The sequence below is a fragment of the Lissotriton helveticus genome, chromosome 9 (assembly GCF_964261635.1).
Source record: "Lissotriton helveticus chromosome 9, aLisHel1.1, whole genome shotgun sequence".
Classification (NCBI taxonomy): Eukaryota; Metazoa; Chordata; class Amphibia; order Caudata; family Salamandridae; genus Lissotriton; species Lissotriton helveticus.
Window position 1 is genome coordinate 927,744,350 of NC_136070.1, and position 27,719 is coordinate 927,772,068.

At 47.3% G+C, this 27,719-nt stretch overlaps 1 protein-coding gene across 2 annotated transcripts in view; it reads right to left on the reverse strand.

The window, feature by feature from the left end:
- TIMM50 (translocase of inner mitochondrial membrane 50) overlaps positions 1–27,719 on the reverse strand; it is a 301,751-nt gene that overhangs the window by 20,709 nt on the left and 253,323 nt on the right. For both annotated transcript variants that reach the window (XM_078661133.1, XM_078661134.1), the window contains 3 exons: positions 25,821–25,940; positions 25,554–25,658; positions 10,964–11,062 (listed from right to left, as the gene is read on the reverse strand). In XM_078661133.1, the coding sequence (XP_078517259.1) occupies positions 10,964–11,062; positions 25,554–25,658; positions 25,821–25,940 (324 nt within the window). The remainder of the gene's footprint in view (positions 1–10,963; positions 11,063–25,553; positions 25,659–25,820; positions 25,941–27,719) is intronic.

Here is a 27,719-nt window from a genome sequence, read left to right on the forward strand (position 1 = left end):
TTCTACTACAATGATCTCCAAAATAACACTTCATAGACTCTTCCCGCCTATAACTCTCCTTTGACTCATCAGAAACCCCATTTTACAACTATGATCTCCCTAGTAACCCTTTATAGACTCTTCCGTCCTTTGACTCACCCCAAACCTAATCTGAATAATATAAACTCCTAAATAACACTATGTAGACTCTACCCTCCTCTATCTGTCCTTAGACTAGTCGATAGAACTAACAGACTCCTGAGTCCACCACTCAAACGAACAACTTATTTTTCCCTATACTAATTCTTTGGGTTCTGGAGTAGCGTGCTACTCGCCAAAATGCGATTTAATGCCCCGTCAGATGTAGTAAGCACTACATAAATACAATTACAGTTACATCCCATACACATAAACCCTACACTCCTAGCCCTTAACCCCTAATCTATAACACCTATAAAGCTTTGAATAGGTCTTTGAATAGGTCTTTTAAGTTGACACTCCATAGTAACTGGCAGGTGAGCTAAACAAACGCAGACTGTTCTTTGCCAACAACAAAATAGACCTTCTACCTTAAAGCTTGTTCAAGTATGTACTTGTATGCAATGCTTGTGCAACATTTTATACTTATGTAATGTGATTTCTTTCTATGAATAGGAATCCCAACACCTTTGGGTAATGGGCGTGCTATATAAAATTGCATATAAAAAGAAACCATTAGCCCCTAACACTTCACTCTGCACCTTTAACCCTCTGCCCCCTATACTTTTAACCTCTATATCCTACACCCTTAATCAAAAGTCTTTACACCTCAAACACATACACTCGATCCTATACCTATAACCCGTAAGCCCATACTCTATATCCAAACACATAACTCTATTCTCTTAACCCATAACTACACAACCTAAGCCCTTATACTCTTTAACCCTAACCCTTTAAGCTCTACCCTCAAAATATCCCCCTATACTTCAAGCCCATAACCCTATACCTTTAACTTGAAGTATGAACTGTAAACCCTAACCCTATGTCTTTAAACCCTTCACCCATAACCCTAAATCCTTTTCACACTATCCTTACTTCAATATATTTGTTGAACACACACTTGGAAAGTTTTCAGATTGGAAAGTATTTATTTTTAGAAGTAATAATTGGCAAGTGTTATAACTGAAGTATTTTCAAAGCTGTGACGCAACACCTAAAAAAATAACTAAAAAAACAGGCTCCAAGTTACATTACCCAATCCATTCATAAAGTCACTTATTTCAGAAAACTATTTTCTCAAAATGATCAGGTAATTGAGTGTCTTGGGTCCAGTTCATCCTTTTAAACCCCTTAATGAATCTAGGCTTAACACACTACCCAATCAATTGTCCAACCTTGCTGTTTTCCTGATGAGCTTTGGGCTACAAGTAGCGTGTCTGCCTTGGGGCTAAGCCCAACCCCAAAAATTGGGTGCTGGAGAGCAGCACCAGCACTAATTAGAGCACAATTAATCATTGAACAAATAGCTTTGGGGCTCATGCAAGAGGGGTTAAGATGTCCATTTTATATGCTATGCCATATCATCTGTTGGATGTCGATCTGGTGTCCAGCAACGCTGACCTCAACATTTTTGCAAATAAATCAATCACTGTAAATATCTGAAATTGTTCTACAAGAATGTTTTGTTAATGCAGCTTAGATTTGTTGGGAACACGGTTTATGATGGTCTTGCAGTGTTTGCAAAAAAAATGAGAGAAAAACTTTTTTAGCACAATGTTTAAGGATTATATGATTACTTTTGGGGAGAGTACACAGTTCTCAGTCCTGTCAGTCCATAGCTTAAAGAAGGCATAGTGTTAGGGAACGCCTCAAAATAGCTAACTCTCACAATTCTAAGCATCAGTTGAAAAAAGTGGCAAGATCCTAGTGTGCTTTTAAGGTGAAAGCAGTAGAAAAGATTCCTATATGGTATTTATGATCACAGCAAGTATGCAAACATAACAGACAAATAATGGCAGTGTGCAGAGCTTACTGTTATCATAGCAGGGAATGGTCAAGTTCAGCACTCTAAGAACAGTCTTCCAGAATCCTACACATGCTATGATAGTAGACAAGGCTGCTTACCATGGCCGATTAGTTGGCCCAGCAAAGGCGCCGGGTCGCAAATGTTTAGAGTTCAGATAAAGGAGTACCGGCTTAGGGTAGCAAATAGATAGTGCCTTATATACAGGGCTATTCTGGATATTGAATAGTGACCTGAGGTTAGTAATCACTTTATATAGTGGAGTACACCCTAGATGAAATTGTGCGCTCGTATGGGTTGTTATAGGTTTCCTATGCTGATTACACCCAGCTGGTGATTTCAATCTCCCACGACCCCCAGCTTTAGACACCTCAGCCTGGCCCCTTGCCTTCAGGAAGTAGCCAGATGGATGGCTAACTGTAAGCTGAAGCCCAACGAAGACAAGACTCAAGTTATGCTATTGGGTAACAATTTCTGCAAGAAAGTCCCAACCCTGTGAAAGACTGCCTGGATATGCTCTCCAGGCCCACATTTGTGATAGAGTCTTGGAATGTGGCTGGAATTAGAGCTCACAATGGAGCACCAAGCCAAAAAGCTTGTTGCTAATTGCTTTGGTGTCCTGAGACTTAAGAATGCTTCTCAGTCTTCTTCCTTTTTGAGGAAGAAGATTAATCCCAAGGCACCAATCTGCAAAAAAGGCCCTGAACGATCTTCACTGGCTCCCAGTGGAGCAGCAAGTGCAATTGAAGGCCTTATGCATTCTACACAGATCATTTCCAGCTTTTCAGCTAAGATCTTCAGCTACCCAATACATTCCTGGGAAGTCGCTTACATCCTCTTCAGCACACTTGCTACAGGTTCGTAAGACCAGTAGATCTCGTTGGGGAGGCTGTTCATAGTCTCACCTGGCCCCCAAACTTTGGAATACTCTCAGACTAGAAATACCAATGAATTTTCTTCTCATAAGGCCCTAACAACCTGGCTTTACAGTAACTAGCTTTCTCTTGGTGGTGAGCTGGCTATAATGATGATTGTTATAGTGTTGGGAAGTTTTTAGGTAGCTATGCGATTTACAAGTATCTCAGAATACAAAAGAATAGCACTCTGGCTGCAACTCAAAACACTGAGGATACTGTCCTTGTCTGCAATGCTTTAGATACTGGGCATTGTGAGATTGGCCCAATTATTTAGCTTTACTATCTTTATCATAATTAATAATCCATTAGGAGTTCCGGAGTAACGTGCTACTCGCCGAAAAAGCGTTTCAATGTATTTCTTTATTTTTAACTATTTATAAAGCGCACAATAACCAGAAAGGTGTCTCGGCACGGTCTTCAACACCTTATCAGGGGTAACAAGCGCTATATAAATGCAAACCATTTCCCTCTTCTATCCCTCCACTAGCTTTCTCAATCCAAATAACTCACTAACATATCCACCACGCAAACAAATTACTTTAATTTTTCACTATACTAATTCACCACTAATCCTTTATGGGTTCCAGAGAAGCATGCTACTTGCCGAAAAAAGCGCTTTGACGCCTCGTCAGGGGAAGTAGCGCTATATAAATGGAGTTACAATACAATACAACGGAGGCACTAAACTACAATTCTTACTGTGCTCCACATATAGGAGTGTTGTGGAAATCTGACCAGTCTATAGAGCTTTACATACGGGGGACACTGAAAACTTGCATAGCTACTGCACCTTACATACTGGGGCATACAGAAAGGTGGCTGGCTTTGTTGGTTTACATGCGAGAGCATGGACATTCTTTTTACGATTATGATAATTACATGGTGACCATTGTAGAAGCTGGCCTAGTTACGGCAGGTTTACATACTGGAACATTGTGGAAACTGCCCTAGCAGTGGTGCTTAACATGCTGAAGCAATATGAAAACATGCATAGCAATAGTGTGTTAGATACTGGGGTATCTCTTAAAATTGGTGTGGGACATCGTAGTTTACATACTAAAGCACAGTGACAAGTAACCCAGCTTTGGTCCCTCCTGCGCTGGTGAATTTAAATATTTCATTGGTTCTCCTTCAGTACTGCCCAATGTTTCAAGTCAATGTATTTGTTAACAGTGCTGTAAATTAAAGTTTGGCCCCACAGGAAAATAAACAGTTCTGTGAGGGAGCTGGTGGGGATTGAAAGGGTCATCCACCAAAATTCACCTCGGGGCTCAGTCGGTAAATTGGGAGCTAGTATTTAGGATAAAGCAGGGACGTTCTGCGCTCACATTTTTAAATAACTTTTCTTCTGAGCCATGTCTAAAAACTAGGTTTCCAGGCCAAAATGTTTTGGGTAAACGTGCTGAATGACACCATGCTTTAAAAATGTTTTGGAAGTGTTACCCGTAGGGTTGTCTGGCTTGTATTTAGGAAAAATCCTGGGTTGTGGCTTGTGAGCTTCTTCACCCGGTCTATCAGTATTCAGAGAAGCAGCTCTTCGGCGTGGTAAGTTATGTAATGTAATCCTCTACAAAATAATTAATACAGAGTCAGTCATTGGTCGGCTCACAGGGAGGGAACCCAGGATTATGATTCTTAAATAGCTCCGAATCGACCCTAATGTACAAACAAGACGAACAAGGAAGGAATATGCTACTTACCAGTATGCATCTGTTCTTGGCATGTAGGGCTGCTGACATTCATATCTGTGCATAGATCGCCGCCTAGTGTTGGGTCCGGATGATTGCACTTTGTTGTCCTGGAAGAGTCTTCGAAGTATCACGAGATAGGTGACTCCTCCCCTGGACTACAGTGCGCATGGGCATCCTCTCCATGCTCAGATTGTTTTTCGCCATTGTGGCATAGATGGAGATAGGAAAGTAAGAGATGTCCATGCTAGAGATAAGGCTGCAGCTGCGACAGGCGCCGGGGAGGAGGGCGGGCGATATGAATGTCAGCAGCCCTACATGCCAAGAACAGATGCATACTGGTAAGTAGCATATTCCGTTCGAGGCATGTGGCCTGCTGAATTCATATCTGTGCATAGACTGAATAGCAGTATCTCCTCTAGCGGTGGCCACCTGTGCCAGCAGCAGCAGTTTGAAAAAGAGTTTTGAGGACTGCCGGGCCTACAGCAGCTTGCTGTTTTGCTTGCACGTCTACACAGTTGTGTTTAGTGAAAGTGTGTATGGTGGACCATGTGGCTGCCTTACAGATGTCTTTGAGAGGAATATTCCCTAGGAAAGCCATGGATGCCCCCATTTTCCGTGTAGAGTGCGCTCTAGGGGGGACTGTTAAAGTGCGTTTAGCTTTTAGATAACATATTTGAATGCATTTAACTATCCATCTGGCTATTCCTGACTTTGAAAAAGGATTTCCTTTGTGTTGTGGTGCAAAAGCAACAAACAGTTGTTTTGTTTTCCTAAAGGATTTGGTTCTGTCCACATAGTAAAGTAGAGCTCTTTTTACGTCTAGTGTGTGCAGGGCTCTCTCAGCTACTGACTGTGGATTCTGAAAGAATACTGGCAGTTCAATTGCTTGATTGATATGGAAATTGGATACGACTTTAGGCATGAATTTAGGGTTGTTCTAAGAACCACCCTGTTAGCATGTACCTGCATGAAGGGTTCTTGAATTGTTAGTGCTTGCAATTCGCTCACTCTCCTGAGTGAGGTGATGGCAACTAAGAATGCAACCTTCCGTTAGGAATTGCAATTCGCATGAGTGTAGAGGTTCGAAAGGAGGTCCCATGAGTCTGGTAAGCACTATATTTAGATTCCAGACTGGGGAAGGAGGGTGTCTTGGAGGGATCACTCTTTTCAAGCCCTCCATAAATGCTTTAATTGCTGGTACCCTGAACAGTGAAAGGGGTTGCCTGTTCTGAAGGTATGATGCTATAGCAGCGAGGTGTAGTCGTATGGAAGAGTATGCTAAGTTACATCTTTGTAAATGCAGCAGGTAGCATATAATGTTTTGTATGGAAGCGTCTAATGGGTTGATTTGGTTATTGTTGCAGTAAATAACAAATCTTTTCCATTTTGCTGCATAGCACGCTCGTGTGGTTGGTTTCCTTGCCTCCCTAATGATGTTCATGCAGTCTGGGGGCAAGTTAAGGTATCCAAACTCGAAGACCTCGGGAGCCAGATCGCTAGGTTCATCGGATTGGGATCTGGGTGTCTCATTTCTCCATGGTTCTGAGTTAGAAGATGTGGATCAAGGCATAGTTTTTGATGAGGAACTACTGAAAGTTCTAGGAACGTTGTGTACCATGGTTGTCTCGCCCATGTGGGAGCAACTAGGATTAGGGTGAGTGAGTATTGCCGCAGTTTGCGTGCCACCAGCGGGATCAACGGTGCTGGGGGAAAAGCGTACGCAAATCTGCCTGACCAGTTTATCCATATCGCATTGCCCAGTGACAACGGATGTGGGAATCTGGCGGCAAAGTACTGGCATTTGGAGTTTTCCTTTGTGGCAAAGAGGTCTACCTCTGGGTGACCCCATTCCTGGAAGAATGGTTGGAGAACTTGGCGGTGAATCTCCCATTCGTGTATTTGTTGGCTGTGCCTGCTGAGCAGGTCGGCAATTTGATTGTCCTTCCCGGGGAGGTGTTCTGCTAGGAGAAATATGCTCTTTTGAATAGCCCAATTCCATATGCTCTGCGCCAGATGGGACAGCTGTGGAGAGTGGGTTCCTCCCCGTTTCTGGATATAGTACATTGCGGTCATGTTGTCCGTCCGGATCAACACCGTCTTGTTGTACACGTATTTTTGAAAGGCTTTTAGGGCTAGGAAGTTCACTAGCAACTCTAGTTGATTGATATGCAGCCTTCTTTGTTTGTTTGTCCAGAGCCCTTATACTGTGTACTGAAGGAGATGGGCTCCCCAGCCTGTCAGTCATGCGTCCGCTGTTAGTACTAGTTGTAGAACCGGCTCTTGGAACAGTCGCCCCTGTGAAAGGTTTTGTGGATTCCACCACTGCAGAGCTTTGTGTGTGCGACTGTTCACCAACACTAGGTCTGTTAGGTGTCCACGAGCCTGGTTCCATTGCCGTGCTAGGCATTCCTGTAACGGGCGCATTTGAAGTCTGGCATGGGGGACAATGAATATGCAGGAGGCCTTCATGCCTATGAGCTGCATGAAAACTTGGGCTGGCATGGAGTGCTGTGGCAGGAATTTGCGGATGAGTATCTGCATGCTGGCTATCCTTGCTGTGTTTGGGTACGCCTTTGCCACTGAGGTGTTTATAGTGGCTCCCAGGTATTGCTGTACGTGGGAAGGTTGCAGATGTGATTTTGTGTAGTTGATTGAAAAGCCTGGGCTGTGTAGCAACTGGATAGTGTCGGACGTGTGTGCTGCACACTCTGGGTACGATTTTGCTTGTATTAGCCAATCGTCCAGATAAGGGTACACATGGACGTGTTGCCTCCTGAGATGCACTGCTACTGACGCTAAGCATCTTGTAAACACTCTTGGAGCGTGGTAACCCCGAAGGGCAAAACCTTGAATTGGTAGTGTTGCCCTTCTATTGTGAACCGGAGGTATTTTCTGTGGGCTGGATGGATGGGTATGTGGAAGTACGCATCCTTGAGGTCCAGTGTTGCTAGGAAGTCTCCTTGTTGTTGCAACGGGAGCACTTGCTGTAGTGTGATCATATGGAAGTGCTCCGACAGTATGTATTGATTTAGGGGTCTGAGGTCCAGTATTGGTCTGAGGGAACCGTCCTCCTTGGGAATAAGGAAGTATAGGGAGTATACTCCTATTCCTTGCTGGTTTAAAGGGACTGGCTCCATGGCCCCCTTTTCCAGCATGCTTTTTACCTCTTGTCGAAGTTGGGTGATGTGTTCTATGGACATAGGTCGATGTCTGGGTGGTATGTTTGGTGGCGTAGAAGTCACGTTCTAGGCAATAACCAGACTGGATAATTTCTCTTACCCACCTGTCCGTGGTGATTGCGTGCCAGACAGGTAGGAACTGTTGTAGTCTGCCTCCGACTGGTGTTAAGTGGTCTGGAGGCAGCGTAATGAAGTCACTGTTTTGTGGTGGCGGAGGCTCTGGTGTTATTGCCTCCCTGCCCCCTTCCCTTATTACTGTTACCTCTGTAGCCACCTCTGGTGGTGTTCTTTGTGAAGGAACCTTGTGTGTTGCCTTTGTAGGAGGCAGATGTTTGTGAAGCATTTCCTCGTGTATTTGCTCTGTATGAGGAGCGTCGAAAGGAGCCCCTATGTTGCAGAAATTGCAGTGCACCCATGGATTTTGCGGTTTCTGTGTCCTTTTTCATTTTGTCCAAGATGGTGTCTACCGCAGGACCAAATAAAAAATCTGGGTTGACGGGTTGGTTTAGAATGGTGGACTGCACCTCATTCTTAAAACCTGAAACCCGCAGCCATGCATGTCTGCGGAGGAGGACACTAGTATTAATGGATCTAGCTGCGGTGTCTGCAGCGTCCAGCGCACATTTAATGGAGGCATTTGATATGAATTTTCCCTCCTGAATGAGATCATTTGCTTGTGCTTTAAACGGCTCTGGCAAATGTTGCATAAGGCTTTCGAGCTGATCATAGTGTGCCCTATCGTAACGAGCCAGTAGGGCTTGTGTGTTAGCAATTCTCCAAGAATTGGATGCTTGTGCCGCTACCCTTTTGCCGGATGCCTCTAGAATTTTGTACTCCTTATCAGGGGGAGGTGCTTCCCCTGTAGTCTGAGAGTTGGCTCTTTTACGTGCGTTAGCAACCACTAGAGAGTCTAGCGGCAACTGGCCCTTGATATAAGTGGGGTCTGTAGGAGCCGGTCTATACTTTTTTTCTATTCTGGGATTGATTACCCGTGCCCTGGCTGTGTCTTTGAATATGTCAGGTTCATGTTTTAGAACTCCCTTTAACATGGGAAGTGTTTTGACACTTTTCTCTGCAGTAGTGAAAGTGTCAAAGAGGAAGTCCTCTTCCACGGGGTCACTGTGCATGTCCACGTTGTGGAATTGTGCTGCCCTGTCTATGAGTTGGTTAAATACTACTGTGTCATCAGTGGGTGATGGTTTAGTAGGATAAGTGGGCACATCAGGGATGGGATGGGTGTCATAAGGGTCTGTAGGCTCCTCTTGGTCTGGATCTTGAGGAAAGTCATATAGGGGCTGGGGTTCATACCCTGTGTCCCCCTCATCGTCCCCGTGGCGAGAAGGTGAGGCAGGTGCAAAGGGTGTGGAAGGCATAATAGGTTGAAAAGGGATTGAGGGCCTTGTGGGAGAAGTGCCAAAGTACTACTTCTTCAGCGGGATAGGTGAATCAGGTTCAAAGTCCAAAGGTCTTTTTTTCCTATGCAGGATGGTAACTTTACCAGTGTCTGGGTTAATGTACATTTTTGCTTGGTCCTCGGATGGATCTGGGTGGAATAGGTCTTCCTCTACAGTCCTGGGTTTAGTTTTGGACCTTTTCGGGTCGACAAAATCCGGTTTGTCGACAACCTTTGGTGTTTTGCTGGGTCTTTTTGGCTCGGGCCCTGATTTCGGCTCGACGAGTGGTTTCGGATCGACCGGAACTTTCGGGTCGACACGTTTTTCTGTGCTCCGTAGGCTTCTTTGGATGAGTGTCTTTCACCGGATCGATGTTATTTTTCGGATCGACCGGTGTCTTTGGAGCTGTTACGTTTGTCCGGCTTCGATGGTTTTCGGAACCGCAAGCTTGGTCGGGTCGGCGACCTTCCTTTGTTCGGTGCCCTTTGGCTGCGTGCCCTTGTTGGGGTCGACCGATTTTTTGGGGTCGACGGCTTTTGGCTGAGCGGCCTTTGCGGGGTCGACAGTCTTCTTTGGCTCGACGCTCTTTGGCTGTGCGGCCTTTTTTGGATCGACGCCCCTTGGGTCGGTGACCTTTTTTGGCTCGGGAACCTTCTTCGGGGCGATGGTACTAGGCCCTGGGGTTTCAGAAGGTTTCGTTTTCGGAGCAGAGTCTGAAGGGAGGGCTGTCAAAAGTTTTTTATGATCTTGGCTAAGGCCTGTTGGCGATGCCTCGACCGGAGCCTTTGGTGACGGGTCAATTGGTGTCTGGGGCAGTGTACTCACGATTTGGCCCGACGGGATTTCGTCGTCGGAGTAGTCCACGACTGTGACGATCTCTAGGTCCGAGTCTTGAGCGTCCGGTAGGTCCTGGTCATCATCGAAGATGTTGTCCAGTTCCGGTGCCTGTCGCTGCATTTCTTGCCTAGCGGACCGTCGGATCCGTATGGTTTTCTTCGACCGGAACTGGGCGCAGGCCGGGCAGGTTTCTTCCCTATGGTCTGGGGAAAGGCACTTGTTGCATACTGAGTGTTTATCAGTATGGGGAAACTTGGAGTGGCATTGTGGGCACCTTTTAAAAGGGCTTCTTTCCATCGACGGTTGGCTCACGTGGTGTCCAAAAGGCCCAACGGCCCGCGTCGACGACCGATTCGAGATGGAAGTTTGTATCGAGTACAGAGGTACCGAACGAGAACAATACCGCTGAAGTCGAAGGCCTTTTGGCCTTTAGAAAGTTATGTTTTCGATTCCGAGTTGGAGTATAGGAGTTTGCATCCGAACCCAATGGCGGAAAAAAACAATCTGAGCATGGAGAGGATGCCCATGCGCACTGTAGTCCAGGGGAGGAGTCACCTATCTCGTGATACTTCGAAGACTCTTCCAGGACAACAAAGTGCAATCATCCGGACCCAACACTAGGCAGCGATCTATGCACAGATATGAATTCAGCAGCCCACATGCCTCGAACATGCATGTTTTCCTTGCTTAGAGAAAGGAAGCAGGTGTGGTGTCAAAGTGAGTTAGGCAGACTGAGGGATAAGGGAGAGGGCTTGAAAAGAGCTTCACATTTCACCCTAACACCCGGTCACACTGTTCTGGGCCCTATAGGGTAATTCACAGAGCAATACACGTGCTTACATTGATCATCATATGCCAAGACGGAGCCTATAAGGTACAAAGTGACTGCCAAGAGAACTGGATAGGAAGCTGCAATGTCTCACATGGGAGGTTGTTTCTGTGGAACTGCAGCATTAAATACCTTTACATGATGGCCATCTGTGTAGCGTGTGGCATCCCGGAAGAGGCGATAAGAGACAAATCCATGAGGGTCCACACTATCAATGAGAGGGAAGGCAGTCTGTAAAGGAAGAGATTATATTGTGAGATAGAAGAAGAAATGCATGGAAGAATAAAAAAAAGTAGTAACAGAATGGAAACAGAAGAGGGAACTAATGTGTCCAAAGGTGACCACAGGAATAATCTGAAATGAATTTTAAAGAAAGAAAAGAGGCTGAAAGAGTTAGCAACCCAAGCCTATTATAAAAGCAAGCTTTCTTGTCAATTTGCATTAACAGGATACAAAGAAACTCATGAAGTGGCATCATGTTTAAAAGAATATTCATGGTCATTAGGTTCACTGACTTCAATAACGAAGGGGCTCAGCCACTCTTCACGGAGGGATCAGCATTACAGGTCATTGGCATTCTAGCACCCAGAGGGCTGCGTTACGACACCCTGTAACTTAGGGACCAGCAAGAGCAGGTTGGAGGAACTCTAGGAGCTTCATGATACCAAAAGGGTTCTGTCACTGTAGCTGTGTAGAAATATTATGGCCCAGTCCCTTAATGAATTCTGGAGCAATAAGAGCAGACCACTGTGATTAATAGCATGGACAATATATCAGTTGTTCTGTAGCCTTCAGAGATCTGGGGGTACAAAGGAGCAGGAAATGGTACAACCTAAGTAATGAAGAAAGCAGAAGGCTGTTACAGTTAGCACAAGTTGACGGGCTTAGAGACTGTCTGTTCTAAGCCAGACACTTTCTAAGGCAGAAGCGCTAAACATACATTTATCAGTCAAAATGACAATCCTGCAGGACAAGACAAAGCAAACTCAAAAGGTATAACAAATGATGTCTTGTACGACGTTTCCATTCATCATTCTTTATAAACCTCACATCGTAGGACACATCAACAAAGAAATAGCCTCACTTGAGAAGGATGAATGGAATGTGTATGTCCCTCATGAGAAATAGCACACCCCATCAGTGTGCTTAAACCAAATAAAGAAGGATCAGAGGATAAGCCTCTCAAAGAGAACAAAAAACACTGCTTGGTAGCTCTTTCAGGTGGATACACTAACCATAGATTCCTTATCTTGTGAATACCCACAAGTGCAAGACTGGATCAGCAATTTCCTTGTACTCCAGTAGGTGACATTATGGGGCTCCGGGGTGGATACATTCCACCCTGGAAGTGACACCGTGGCCACAAAATAACTGCCAGCTCAGCAAGTCAATGTCAATTTCTTTCTGATATGTGGACTAGGAGCCCTTAGCGATCAGTGTGCAGATCTCAAATTGGAATCTTTTTACTATGGATCAAAGGAGTCCAGGGGGACGGGGAGAAGGGTGGGTCGGTGAGGAATTGGGGTTAGAGTACTCACCAGAAAGAGTGTTACCAAAGGTAAGGAACTTGTTCTGATGGATTCTTCACCTTGTGAATAAATACCAAGGAAGTACCTCCCCAGGTGATGGACCCTTTGAAATGGCTCAGATCAGGAAAATCTTACAAGGCTTAACAACAGAGCCCATCCCTTCAGAACTTACTATACATGCAGCAGTGCTTTGTGAATGTGTGAACTGACGCAGTCGTTGCAGCCTGACGGATATGCAAAACAGGGAACTCCAAGCGCCAGCAGAGTGGTAGCAGTCTTGGCTCGGATGGAACAAGCCTGTAGGCCTTTCCGAGGCTGTTTCTTGGCCAGTCCATAGCAGAGCTTTATATTGAGGACAATTCAGCTCAGTAACAGCATCAGTGAGTCCGGACAGGGACCAAGATTGTAGAATATCCAAACGTCCACCTAACTTCTCTTGACAGAGTGGTGAGAAATAAGAGGGGGGGGGGGGGGGGGTGGGGGAGGGAAGTTGCGTCTAGTGTTTCTTCTGGATTTGGACTTACCTGACGATTTTGAGTTGGATGACGCCCTCTCTCGGTTAACCATAGGATTGATAACATGTCTTCCTACTCTACTTTGACCATGATCCGGCTTTACACACTTTTCTGCTATCCACTACAACAAAGTTTGGCCTTGTGATTCCTGATGGTCTTCGGATTTATCAGAGAGTAGGTGGTGCCCAACTGAGCCACTCTAGGAGCTCTGACACCAGAGACTGAGCTTCTTGAGTTCCGTCACCAACAGCAGTTTGTGGCAATCCTAGCAGAGTTTAAAACAATTTTTAGAGTGTATAAAAGCCATTGCATGGAACATTTTTAGATAAAGTTTCTGTCAAGTAGCAGAAGCGAGGGAGAGAGAGCCATATCCACGTCAGGCAGAACAGAAAGAAATGGACTAACGTCAATTGGCGGAGGTAGCAGTTATATATTGTGGTCAAGACGTTACTTCCAAGGCAGATGGATTCCACCTATTAGTGTGCGAGGGAATTGCTGAGAAAAAAATCTCTATATGGAGACTGGCACATGGAGTATTCACAAGGTGAGGAATCTGGCTAGAGGTATCAATCAGAAGCAACGGCTGCAATGCCCTCCTTTTCATGTCCCACACAAGAAACAAAGGCAATGCAGGGACAGGTCTAATGCTAGCCATACAAAGGACAAGAGAGAAATGCTTTGCTGTCACTGGATACATGTGCTGTCACTGGATAAATGTACACTCACCCACGAACCCTCATACATGCTACTGCCACATAGCAAAAACATATAACCCCAGCAATATACTACACCCCAAAATTTCCTAAACATGGATTACATTTAATTTAGATCAAAGGAAAACACAGGTAAGCACATTTTACTCTAAGAGTTTTCATAACCTGGAGCTGCATCCTTTCCTCCGGAAGTATGGACCGGTATGGCCTAGACTCCCTCTTCCTTTGACCTACAAGAAACCCTTTTCACCTTAAGGCGACAAGTCAATCATCACAAAGGATTTTTTGGGGGTGGGGGTGGGGGGGTTTGTAACCCCGGCCATATTTATTACAAATTAATATTCAAAATACATTTTTATACATTATGTACACAATACGCAGAAAATCCAGTGTATTACATTGATAGGTACATATGTCTTGTTTGCTAACCTGAACATATCTCTAATACATAAACATTCCTATCCGATCTAAACATTCAATAATCAACATAACATTCTCTTTCTGTGTTTCCCTATTTGAGCCTACGGCAAGGTCAATGACTGGCCACCAGATCCTGATCAAACTATGCCCGCACTCCAACCAGAGTGCGCATGCGCAAGGAGGCCCGTTCACCGGGAGTGTTCCCCCCCCAGCACCCCCTACGACCCGCAGAATATCTCCACAAGGGGCCCCTGCAGTTATGCACAACTTACTTGCGTCCTTGTGCGGGGGGTGGCCAACCAGCCTACTGGAAAGCGTAGCTCCCCTCCCCCAGCACCCTTCCAGCCAACCAGCTGTAACTGCCCCAGGAGTTCCAGAGAGACCACTTGTCCCTCCCCCTTGGGCGACCCCATAAAAGAATGGTGCCGCCCGTTAAGGACCTTACCGCTGACCAAGGAATAGCACAATAAAATACGACAATAAAACATTTTATAACACCAACATGATGAACCTGTAAATATAAACAATACCTGTAGCAGAAGTTACTTACCTTCGGTAACGATATATCTGTAAGAAACAGTAGTTAGTATTAGATTCCTTACCTTAGAATATACCCAGGCGTCAGACTGGATCCGGAAATTTTTGCGTTGCAGTACCCTTGCGCGTCGGTAGGCGTCGTCTGCGACTCCGCGTCCGGCGTCGGGATGACGTCGCCGGAGTACTTAGACGCCGCCCTCGCGTGCTGACGTCAGTTCTTATACACAGCTTTTCCGCGCCAGGAAATGCAGAGCCATGATAAAAACCAACACCGGTGCCATGAAACTAGGGCCCTGAAAGGGGATGACCTTAACCTCATGCGTGCGGCGCATTTTCCTGCCGTGCGCTGAGTTTTTTAAAAACCCGCGTTACATGACGAGCTCAGCTCATCATCAGCGTATGACAGGCGTACCACATGACGAGCTGAGCGTCGAAGGGGTTAACCCTAGATATCGGTTCGCAGAACGGGGAGGATGGGTGGGGCGGTAAGGAATCTAATACTAACTACTGTTTCTTACAGATATATCGTTACCGAAGGTAAGTAACTTGTGCATCTGAAAGAAACAGATTAGTATTAGATTCCTTACCTTAGAATAGATACCCCAGCAATACCAACCCCGGTGGTGGGTCTGTGAACCAATAATCAAACCAGAAAGTCATGGAGGACGGAACGGCCAAAGAAGCCATCCCTCCGGACTTGGCTGTCCAGGCAGTAGTGTCTTGCGAACGTGTGCAGCGAGGCCCACGTAGCTGCCTGACATATGTACTGCAAGGGAACTCCCCGGCCCAGGGCAGTAGTAGCCGCCGTGACCCGAGTGGAATGGGCCCTCAGCCCAACAGGAGGTTCCTTCTTAGCCAAAGAGTAGCACGCCTTGATGCACAACACGACCCACCGAGAGATGGTCCGTTTGTGCACCGCCCGTCCATTCTTAGCGCCTACGTGACCAACAAAGAGTTAGTCATCCACCCTGAACTGGCGTGTGCGATCCAGATAGTATGAGAGCGCACGTTTTGGGTCCAGACGGTGTAGCCTCTCTTCCTCTTTCGAGGGATGCGGAGGCGTAAAGAAGGTGGGCAAGGTGACGGACTGCCCGATGTGGAAGGCTGTGACTACCTTGGGCAGAAAAGAGGGTCTTGTCCGCAACACAACCTTGTCCAGATGGACAGAAAGGAAAGGAGGTTTAGAGGAAAGAGCCTGGAGCTCACTCACTCTCCGGGCAGAGGTGATGGCAACCAGGAAAGCAGTCTTAAGTGTAAGAAGACGGAGAGGATAGTTATGAAGCGGGTCAAAAGGAGCGCACATCAGGTAAGTTAGAACCAGGTTCAAGTCCCACTGGGGCATCACGAAAGGAACAGGGGGGAACATATGAGAGATGCCCTTCAAGAATCTGTTAACAATCGGGGACTTGAAAAAAGAAGGCTGATCAGGTAGCCTCAAGAAGGCGGAAAGGGCAGAAAGGTAGCCCTTGATAGTGCCCAGACCAGAGCCCTGCTGGGCAAGGGAAAGAAGGAAGAGGAGAACCTCAGAAAGGAGGGCAGAGAGTGGATCCACAGCCTTTGCTGTGCACCATGCCACAAATCTGTTCCACCTACAGGCGTATACCGACTTTGTGGAGGGACGCCTGGCTGCCAGATTCACATTACAAACTTCAGGAGGCAAGTCAAATGACCTCAACTGCCGCCGCTCAATCTCCAAGCATGGAGGTGGAGACTGGACAGGTTCAGGTGGAGGACCGTCCCCTGCTGCTGCGACAGAAGGTCCTCCTGAAGAGGCAGACGAATCGGGGGATCGACAGACATGCTGAGTAGCTCTGGATACCAATATCTTCGTTCCCAGTCCGGAGCCACATGGATAACTTGGGCCCGGTCGCACCTGATCTTCTTCAGCACTCTGGGTAGAAGTGGTATAGTGGAAAGGCGTACAACAGACCGCAGCTCCACTCGCGACGAAAAGCGTCTCCGAGCGAGTGCCACCTTGGAAATTCCAACGCGCAGGACTGATGACATTGTGCGTTCTCTTCTGTGGCGAATAGATCTAACCAAGGCTCTCCCAATTGCTGAAAGAGGCCTTGCGCCACGACCAAGTTCAGACGCCATTCGTGATCCATCATGCACCGACGGCTGAGTTCGTCCGCCCTGGCGTTAAGGGAACCTGCCAAGTGTTGAACCACCAGGGTCACGCCCTGATGTTCCAGCCACTGCCAGAGGCGCAGAGCCTCCTGGCATAGGGTCCACGACCCCACCCCGCCCTGTTTGTTGCAGTACCACATGGCGGTGGTGTTGTCCGTGAACACCTGCACTACACTCTCCCGGACAGAGGGGAGGAATGCCTCCAGTGCAAGCCGGATCGCCCGCAGCGGCAGAAGGTTGATGTGGAGCCGGGACTCCGCCGGAGACCAGAGGCCTCTGATCTCCGCCTCTCCCATGTGGCCCCCCCAGTCCTGGAGGGACGCGTCAGTCACAACTACGTGCTCCGGTTGGGGTAGGGAGAGGGATCTGCCGCTGACCCAATCGCGGTCCGTGAGCCACCACTGCAACTGTCTTGCAGTGCCCTCCGAGATCAACACATGGTCGGACAAATTGCCCTGATGCTGGGCCCACTGAAACTTCAGGTCCCACTGCAGAGCCCGCATCCGCCACCGGGCGTGATGCACCAGAAGGATGCAGGAGGCCATCAGCCCCAGAGGCCGCAGCGTCAACCTGACCGAGACTCGGGATAAAGGCTGAAAGATCGGAATCGGAGCCTGTATAGCCCGAACCCGCTGTTCGGGAGGATAAACCCGAAACTGCGCCGAGTCTAGAACCGCCCCGATGAAGCGGACCTTCTGAGAGGGACACAGGTGTGACTTCGGCACATTGATGGAGAACCCCAGCAGGTGCAGGAGGTCGGCCGTAGTCTGGAGGTAGCTGACGACTGTCTGGGGCGAGCCTGCCTTCAACAACCAGTCGTCGAGGTAGGGGGAAGACTGAAACCCCTAACCTGCACAGATGAGCCGCGACAACCGCCATCACTTTCGTAAACACCCGTGGGGCGCTGGTAAGGCCGAAGGGGAGCACGGTAAACTGAAAGTGCTCGTGGCCTACCGTGAACCGCTGGTAACGCCGGTGGGCCGGCAGGACGGGGATGTGAAAATAAGCGTCCTGCAAGTCCAACGCTACCATCCAGTCTCCAGGGTCTAGGGCAGCTAAGACCTGAGCCAATGTCAGCATCTTGAACTTCTCCTTCCGGAGGAAGCCGTTGACGTTCCGAGGGTCCAAGATAGGGCGTAGGCCCCCTTTGCCCTTCTTGGGTACCAGAAAGTAGTGGGAGTAACAACCACACCCTACTTCTGGCCCAGGAACGCGCTCGATGGCCCCCTTGGCCTAGAGGGCCGTACTTCCTCTTGCAGAAGTTTCAAGTGATCCCCCGACACGCGTTGGTACTGCGGTGGCATGGCTGGAGGGGGCGCCTCGAAGGGGAGGGAGTAGCCCCTTCGGACGATTTGCAGCACCCACCTGTCCGATGTGACAGTGTGCCAGTGGTGGTGGTTATGGCGGACCCTGCCCCCCACTGGCGTCACATGGGCCTGAAAGCACGGACTAGGAGGGTTTTGAGGCGGATGCTGCAGGGGTAGGTGTGGACTGGCCTTGCCGTTGTCCCCGACCGCCGCCACAGCGGTTCCCACGTCCACCACCGCGCTGGATGGTAGTCTGCGGCCCGTGGCTGGCAGGACGTGTGGGGGCGCCCCTTCCTTAGCCGCGAAAGGGGCGAAAGGCAGCCGTTTGCTGGCGCGGAGCCGAGAACCGTAGCCCTGGAGTCCTTAAAGCGCTCAAGCGCATGGTCTGCCTTGTCGCCAAAGAGGCGACGGCCATCAAACGGCAGGTCCATAAGGGTGTTTTGGACATTAGCCGAAAAGTTGGCGGACCTCAACCAGGCGTGGCGACGAATAGCCACCGTCGTTGCCATTGCTCTGCCCAGTGAGTCCGTGGTATCCAGCCCACACCGGATGGAATACTGTGCTGCATCTCGACCCTCCGCAAGGGCTTGGGTGAGTTTAGTCCGGACCTCCTCCGGACATTGTGGCAGCACGTCTGCGACCGTGTCCCACAGAGAGTGGGTGTAACGGCCCAAGAGGCATGCGTTGTTGACCGACCGCAATCCCAAACTCAGGGAGGAGAATACCTTCTTACCGTATTGCTCATACCTCTTGGATTCTCGATCGGGGGGGAGCCGACGGGAATGCGGTCTGGGAGTTAGAGGCCTGGATAACCAGGCTCTCGGGAGTGGAGTGGGTGGACAGGAAGCAAGGGTCGCCCGGAGCCGGGCGGTGGCGCCTGGCCACGTTCCGATCTACAGGCAGACCTGTAGCGGACGTAGACCAAGTGCCCAGAAGAACGTCCGACAAGGCCTCATTAAAAGGCAGCAGAGGCTCGGCCGAGGTTGTCTGCGGTTTAAGGACCTCTGTGAGGAGGTTAGTCCTCACGGCAGCCACGGGGAGCTCAAGGCCCAAGGCCGTGGCAGCCCGTGTCAGCACCACACTATAGGAAGCCCCCTCCTCCGTTGCCACAGTAGGAGGGGAGACAAAACCAGTGTCGGGCGAAGTGTCCAGACCACTGGCCTCCCCAAGCTCACCTGTCCAGTCCTGAAAAGACTGACACTCACGTGTCAGAGGGTCCTCGGACCCCTTCCAATCCCCCTCGTCACCCATCGCCTGATACTCAGGCTCAAATGACAGGGCGGGCCGTAGAAGTAAAATTCTCCCATCGGCGTTGAGAGCGGCGCCGGACCCGAATCGATGGTAGGACCGGGGACGGCGACGTCCTGGGACGGCGCCGGGGGTGACACCCTGGGGGCCGGCGCCGGCGAGGTCGACCGGCGGCGACCCGGATCCGGCGGGGCCCTGCGGCGTCGGGACCGAAGCACCCGACGGCACCGGGGCCGAAGCACCCGGCCCGCTGGGGGACCCAGTTGGGGCCGCTTGGCCCGAAGGCGCCGCGGAACCCAACGGTGGAGTGAGCGACCTCATGGCCGAGAGGAAGGCCTCGATCTCCTCCGGCGTCGCATGCTGCCCAGGGACCGGCGGTTAAGGAGCAGGCCGTGACGCGTGCGGCTCCGCGGAGCCGGTGTTACCCGAACCCCCGGCCGCGTCGGGTGGGGGGGGGGGGGGGGGGGGGGAGTCAGAAGAGCGATGTCGTCTCTTTGACTTCTTGTGCCACTTACCTGAGGACTTCGAGCCGGAAGACTGATGACGACTCCCAGAACTGTGGTGAATCCGGCCCGCGACCTCCTTCCGGACCGGGACCTCGAGCGGCGCGGGGCTGACTGCCGGAGCTCGAGTCGCTTGCGGGACCGCTCCCGTCTAGCTTTAGACGCGGAAAAAAGAAGAACTGACGTCAGCGCGCGAGGGCGGTGTCTAAGTACTCCGGCGCCAATGACGGACGCGGAGCCGCAGACAATGCCTACTGACGCATAAGGGTACTGCTTCGCAAAAATTTCCGGATCCAGTCTGATGCCTGGGGATATTCTAAGGTAAGGAATCTAATACTAACCTGTTTCTTTCAGATAATAAAAATTAACAATAAACCACAACAATCAAAACAAGCATTTGCAATGCAATAGGTCTCGCATTTACATGAGTTTAAGCTACTGGCATTGTAAATGACAATGCGTTTTATTTATGCTAAAAAAAAGTAAGCATAAATAAAAGGTATTGTCATTTACAATGCCAATAGCTCAAACTCGCGTAAATGCGAGACGTGTTGCATTGCAAATGCTTGTCTAGCACTTGCTATTAACTTTTTGGAGCGACCAATGTATGTAAAAAGTATATTATGTGTATATGTTCAAATATCATTACATTATATTTCAATGGGACTTGGTGCTTTCTGCGTTGTGGTTTATGGTATACTCATTTTCTTGCTGAGTAATGTGCTATCCCACTGACTTCTGAACTGGTAGTGTCTAACTACCTTATTGGATTGTATATTGGCTTTTAGTATTGCCATATTTAAAAAACCTCAGTTGGGACACATTTTCTTTTGTATCAACTGTACTCAGGTCCTACAAGAGACTGGGTTTCCCCATTGTTGTGTAATGGTTTATGAATGTGACAAGGAAATTACTAATAAATCTGGTAAAGTAAATTGATAAACGTGTATGGGGGCATGCCACAAGTATTAGTTGCAGGGCCTATGCTTTCCATTTTCTTTAGCAGGAACATTGTAGAAAGGCTGGAAGGAAAGCTCTTTTCAGAATGCACCAAGATCAACATCAGATCAATAAAACAGAGTGGAAATATAAGGTCAGTTTAAAAAAAAAAACCTGAGGCGTGGATGGGGAATTTGTAACTGACATTCAATACAACACAGTTTAAATATATGCAATCGAGGGTTGAGAATGCCTGAGAGATGCTGATAGAAGAGATGGGCGAGTGTGCTGAAGGCAACTAAACAGGAATAGCATCTTAAGACTACTTTATTTCTTACACTGAAAATGTCAGAAGAACAGAAAACACAAGTCACAAGGATGTGCAGAAACTGAGTGGACTGTTGAGGTGCACACGAAATGTAACCAACATCCAGTATAAATCAATTGTCAGTGACAACATTATCATATGTAAGGCCTCCCACTAAAAGTCTAGTGCATTCCTTCGTTGGAGACAGCCTACTCAACAGATAAACAGGTGCTGTCCATGACAGTGATCTGCCTGCGACGTATGCAGAGTTCTACTGCCTACTCTTCTGAAGAAAATCGTACCTTTGAGCTTCACAATATCTTATTATCACACTAATCCCGAAAACCTAGATTCTTGCCCTGAAAGAACAGATATGGTGCTTTCAAAAACTGGAAGAAGGTCTTGATCCCTTCAAATCCTACAGAGATTAAAAAGTGAGTGGCATGTATAAAAAAAGTTATCACAACCACTCATAGTTCAAAAGAAATATAGTATGCTCAGTAGCAGTTGACGCTGTTTCCACCACTTTCTTTTAGTCAGACTGACTGTTGAAAATTGTACTAACTAGGCAGCGGCACATAAAACAAATCATAAATATATTTACTAACTCAGTAACAACTTAGACTCCAACATACCAATCAGTACACCTAGCTGTCAGTCACCTCAGCATTAGGGGGCATCTCTTTCTCTTATCAACAGCACACACCAGCTCGTTGGACAAGCAAGCCTTTTTCAGTAACCAGCACAATCCCTACTTGGTCAAACTAAAAAACATTTGCTTTGCAGAAATCTTGGTACCACAAGTACCTCAAGGACATCCAGCATAGGCTTTGAATACACTGCACAAAAGGCAGAGTACCACTGCTAAAACTCTTGACTTCAAGAACACTGGAGGACAGCACCAATGCACTAAAAAAATCACTAGTTTGGTGTGCTGGGTACTCATGAACGCGTCTACGTTTCTAATGAGGTCTTCTGACTATGTCATAAATGTAGTTTAGCTACTTAAATTAAAAAAATAATAAGATGATGGCAAAAGAACCCTACAAAGGGCTGGTAGCTTCCTCCAACTCCAGCCTCAGTTTTCGAATTCCAGTAACTAACCAGACACACATCCTCACTCATGCATTGTACATTTCACAGAACCATAGTTCACCCCATTATCACCCATTCGACCAATTGTACACCATCTTCTTCATACAAGAAAGCACAATATTAGGCCTTGGCTTGTATATTAGCAGTGAAACGGAGGCTACAACCTTACTTCGTCAACCAGAAACAGATTTATTTGGAATTCATTCCAACAATTGCGAAGCGTAGGCACGACATAAAATTCAGGAAATATGTTGCGAAATTCTGCATAGGAGCTAACTGAGCAAAGCACTCAGAACTCCAACTCTGGACACATTTCCGAATACCTACAGGAATCACCAGCATGAAATCAACTGAAGAAGTCAGACAGGCCCGTCCGGAGGCAAGTCAGTGATAATAGATCTCGCTGGCGACAGCGTTTTCGCACTGCGGTCGCCAGGCAAGACCTAAAAACTCTGCTTTAGGGAATGGTGGGTGGGTGAAATTAGATTAAGCCTGCTAGTGAGGCTAAGGAACTCTGGGTCCGCTTGTGGGAGCAGCGAGCAAAAGAGCAAAACACAGGTAAGCACATTTTACTCGAAGAGTTTTTATAACCTGGAGCTGCAGTCTTCCCTCCGGAAGTTTGACTTCTCAATAGAGTGAGATGAAGTCTTTAGAGTTACGTTTTTACTTTGGAGCTTTGAGTTCAATGAAGAGATCTCTCAATACTATAGCAAATACTTTAGAATAAGCCATTGAAGCAAAAACTCACTTGCCTGTATGTCTTTCTAGAGAGGTCTACTCACAAAAGTACTTTGAAGATCATACACTAGTAATCCTGTAGCACTCTAAGTATTCTTACATGCCTTTGTAAATTGGCCCCAAAACACAACATATTTACAAACAATAAGTGCAAAAAGAAAGGACTGTGCCCTCTTTGCACATTTATGTAAAGGAAATTGGATGTTTCCAGACAGATTCACAAAGGCATGTGAGAGTATGTAAAAAAGTAAATAACTTAGGACTATCACTTTCTTCTTCACTACGTCTCCCAGATATCACGTACAGCTGATCACCTTATAGATGTGAATAGCCTTTAGATTATACAATTCTGACATTGTTCTTGAAATCATTGAAGCTTAGAGTCGAATCTTTCCGTACATACTTTTAATAAAATTATGGCATGAAATCTCTACTTTAAAGCTGGCATGGACACTAAAAGGCAGACCTTAACTAAACTTCAGTCAAAAGGCCATATCAGCCATCCCGGTGAACACACCAGACAAAAGTAAAACCAAGCCTTAAATTCAAAGTCTTGCAGCCGTAACCATGAATTAAAATAACAACCAACATCACCCACCATTGATTTTATGTTAAGGCACCCAAGGCCATTAAGCATAAGTGAGTTTAATTTGACAAAATAGACTCAATGGAGGACCTAAAGTGGTTGTAAACATTTCAAACTTACGTGTTGCAAAAAGTTACGTACCGCTACGGGTGTTTCTCTGACATGCGTTGTTTTTACCCTATTTATAACAATTTTGACATTTAGACAGGCCAAATATAAAAGGAACACAAAAATATAATTAAAGCAACCATTATCCATATGCCTTTAATACAATTTTTAAAAAACGCATGCTGCTTAAGGAATTGTAGAACTGCACATTTAAGGCTGCAATCAAAAACGCAACCACAATGTTCTGTACTTGCCCATTCCTCTGAGCTCGATTTAATGTAAAACTCCCTTTTTCCAAAGCTCGGAGATGGAATGTTGAGCAGAATATTCTTATTTATAGCCTTCACCAAATATCTAGTTTGCATGGCAACTCTGTTATGATATGAAGTTGCAGGAGCTCCAAGAAAAACCATTTCCTGATGAGATGAGTATAATTTTGGCATTGGAAGAATATAATTTTTTGTCAACTCCGCTATTAGCTGAATTTATTAAAAGAGCAACGAAAAGTCAGCGAACCCGGTATCAAGAGTCCCAGCTACAGAGGTTTCTAAAGCCTGTACACAGCTGGGAAATTTGGCCTTTTCGTCCACTACAATCACATCCATTTAGGCAGTGCTTAATTTGGGACAGAATGAGTGCCTACGCTGAGTGCAATTAAATGTCAGAGCACCGAATACCAAAGCTCTGTATCTTAAATCCACCTCAGGCCTTTTTATGCCATTGCCAAACACTCTCTTGCCCGTCTATCTCTCGCTTTCTGGCTCTTGCTTTCTCTCTTGGTGGCGAATGTGTCAGCTTTCTCGGTTTTTCCAATACGTGTGATTTTCCGTCTCTTGCTCGCAGGAAATATAGTTTGTGGTGAAATAAATGAGGGTACCCAAAAAGAAGCATTGGTGGCCCCTGCATTTAGGGAAAATAATCCCCAAGGTCCCCTCACTCTCTTACACCAAATAGAATTTGAAGCTTCGTTTCTGGTTATTGTCAATTTTGTGCCTATTGCATGCAGTCAGGGGCCTGTGTGCAGTGTGGGCCGGGGCTGGGCGGCACAGGGGAAGGAGAGGTTTGCACTCACAAGGTGCGCATGTACTGTTTGGCCGGCCCTCTTGGGCCGACCAAACAGTTCATCGCACTTTGCATATTCCTACCAAGCTACATTACACAGCCTGGTGAGGCACATGCACGGGCTCCCTGTTCGGGTCTGAGCGTCGATCCACAGCACTCAGGCCAATCACAGCACTGCATTGCATCGTTGTGATTGGCCAAGGGGAGCCTGTGTGCTAGGTGGTTCCTGCTGCCAGCTGGACTGCAGAGGAAGAAGGAAGAGGACGAAGGGGAGGCAGCAGCAAGCCGCCGTTCTATGGTAAGTGGTTTTTATTTTAATTAACACCCCTCCTCCTGCCCACAACCCCCGTCTAGTAGAAGCCGCTACTGAGTATTTCCTGCAAAGAGGATTATAGTTTGTGAAATCGTGGTCAACAGATCTCCACTTACAATGTCAGCTGTGAAGTGCTGCACTCCCATCTGACCAAGATGGGTTGTCATTTCGGGCCCAAAGCCACAAGGCTTTGACTTTCTGGAACAGAAGTCCTAATTTAATTCCTATGCATTTCTTTATGCAATATATCACTGGCCGCTTGCCCATTGGTGTCGAACAGATTTGGTGAATGTATAGATGTGCAGTAAGGCTTTGAAGCAAAGGTGTACTGCTCTAAGACGGAGTGCGCTTATACACCAGGTTATGCCATCAACGCCCTAGCCTTATAGAACATGTGTCAGAAACGCATTTCTTGTGAATGAGCTTCTTTCAGGATCACTCTGTTTACATCCCTATTAGGATTACTTTGCCATATGATTGATGAGCGCGTGTATCTGATTGAACCGTTCCTGGATAGCACGCACAATGAATTTCCCGCTGCTCTAAGACTCATTAGATAATGAGACATTGTCTTCAACCAGCAGTATTCAATACAATAGTATTGTATAGTATAGGTCAATTGTAGGTACTTAGTATCTGCACTCTTATTCGTTCATATGCTGCAAAACTCACCATGCCAGTCTCAGAGGTGAAGATAACTATCTCGTACAGAGGTGCAAGCTGTTGAAAAAGATTGTCGATACCAGGCCTCTTCTTAAAGCGCCAGCCGGTTACTAACTGCAGAGAGGAAAAAAAATATCACATTTTGATTAACAGCACAGAGAGAACTTGTCCCCTCATACTCTACTCCTACCCACGAATGATCACACACACACACACACACACACACACCCATCCCAGGTTTCAAATGTACTTTGCTCCTGGATTCAGTGAACCTACCGACCACTCAGGATGGAGTAGAACATCAGTAAGCTCGAGGACCAGGGTGTAAGGTGGCTGATAATATGGTTCCTTCAGAGGATCAGGGAGCAGCTTTGGACTGGTGGGTTCGATGATCATCTGTGAACCAAATAAAACACAATTATCAGGGGAAAATCAGCTAAGTATGCAAGAATCCTTTGTCAAGGCAAGTTTACATAGGGTATCAAGAAACATGAAAACAGGCAATAACACTACCCTATAGAGGTCATGGAATAGACATGTCTGTCATGACTCATATCTGCATCGATCTTACACCTCAAAACATTATATGAGGAAATGGCGGAAACAGGAGTAATGCCCTCCACACTAAGAGAGGCTATGATAGTGACACTGTTAATACCGGTCAAGCAACCCACCCAATGCTCCTCATACAGGCCATTGTCCTTGTATAACGTCAACACTAAAATGTACACAAAAATATTAGCCAATAGATTGGCACCTTTACTGCCAGGTATCGTACACCCAGAATCGGAAGGATTTGTCTCAGACCGGACCTTAACACAAAACCTGAGAATACTCTTTGGAGTTCTACAGAGATTAGACCCGGAGGTTAAAGCAGCAGCAGCGTTTCTAGATGCAGAGAAGGCGTTTGATTCGGTAGATTGAGAACTATATGTCAGGACTGGAGGCGTAAGGTAGGCAGAGTCCTAAGACCAATCTGCCGCGTTTAGGATATCCTCCAAAAGGGCACCCAAGCCAAATGCTTTAAAAGCCATTGCGACCCGTGCCAAGTGGGTCCCAAAGTCCCGGAGGCTAATGCCGGCCTCCTGCATCACCCATCTAACCCACCTAGCTATAGTGGGCAAGGAAACAGCCTTAAAAGACTTGGGAAGTGCAGTGAGTAGCTGTCGTTCGCCAGAAGGTCCAAACTCCTCCGTCATCTCCTCATAAGCCTTTAGGCATGTTAGGATACATAACTTAGGAGAGTCCGGGAACGCAGGCTAAGTAATAACACTTGTGTGACATTTTGTTCTTTTGTGGAGACGAACAGTCACCCCATTAGGGGAAAACATTCTGCTTGTGATGTCCAGCGCCCTCGCGTCAGAAGTGGTGGCAAGAGATGAGGCAAAGTAACATGACCAGCTTAGCCGACAACTCTTTTCTGGAAAGAAAACGGTTTGGTTGCCATGAAAGGAACAGGTTGAGCACCTGGTTCACACATCCCAAAGGGCAGAGTAGCACGGTTCCGGTGGAAGCAAGAGCCTGATACCCCGCAGCAGCCTACAGATTTGCGGGGGCTCGTCCACTGCCACCTCCGTAACCGGCAAATGGCCTGCTGAAATGGCCGACCGGAAGGTGTTTATTGACCTGTTAGCCATACCACTAAAGGGCAGCTGTGCTAAGAAATTTAACACATGCACTACATCTGCATCCAGTGGATATTAGACACCGTTGCATACACCAACTAGACCATCGTCCCCAAGCGGATCTGTATCGCTTAACAGTGTTGTCCTCCCGAGCCTTTGACATGAAGTTTTCAGCTGTTTCCAGAGGCATGGGACCTCCCATCATCCCCTGTAATGCGCCACATGAGCCACAACGAGTTCTCTCGAATCCGAGAATGAGGAATTTTGTTGGGACTCCGGAGGAAAGTTGAAATCTGGGGTAGTAGGATTGGAGACTCCCAGGTACGTTCCAGAAAAACTGGAAAGCAGACTTGTGATCTCCAAAAGGGAGTGATCAACACCACCTCCGCCCGTTGCCTCCGGACCTTCGCAGACGTTCTTGTGATCATTGCGTAGGGAGGAAAAGGCGTACCCCCGCTTCTGGCCCCAGTCCTGCAGGAAGGCACCTGTAGCCAACACAAGGAGGTCTAGCCTCCAGCTGAAAAACCGGGGCAGTTGGTGGTCCAGCCGT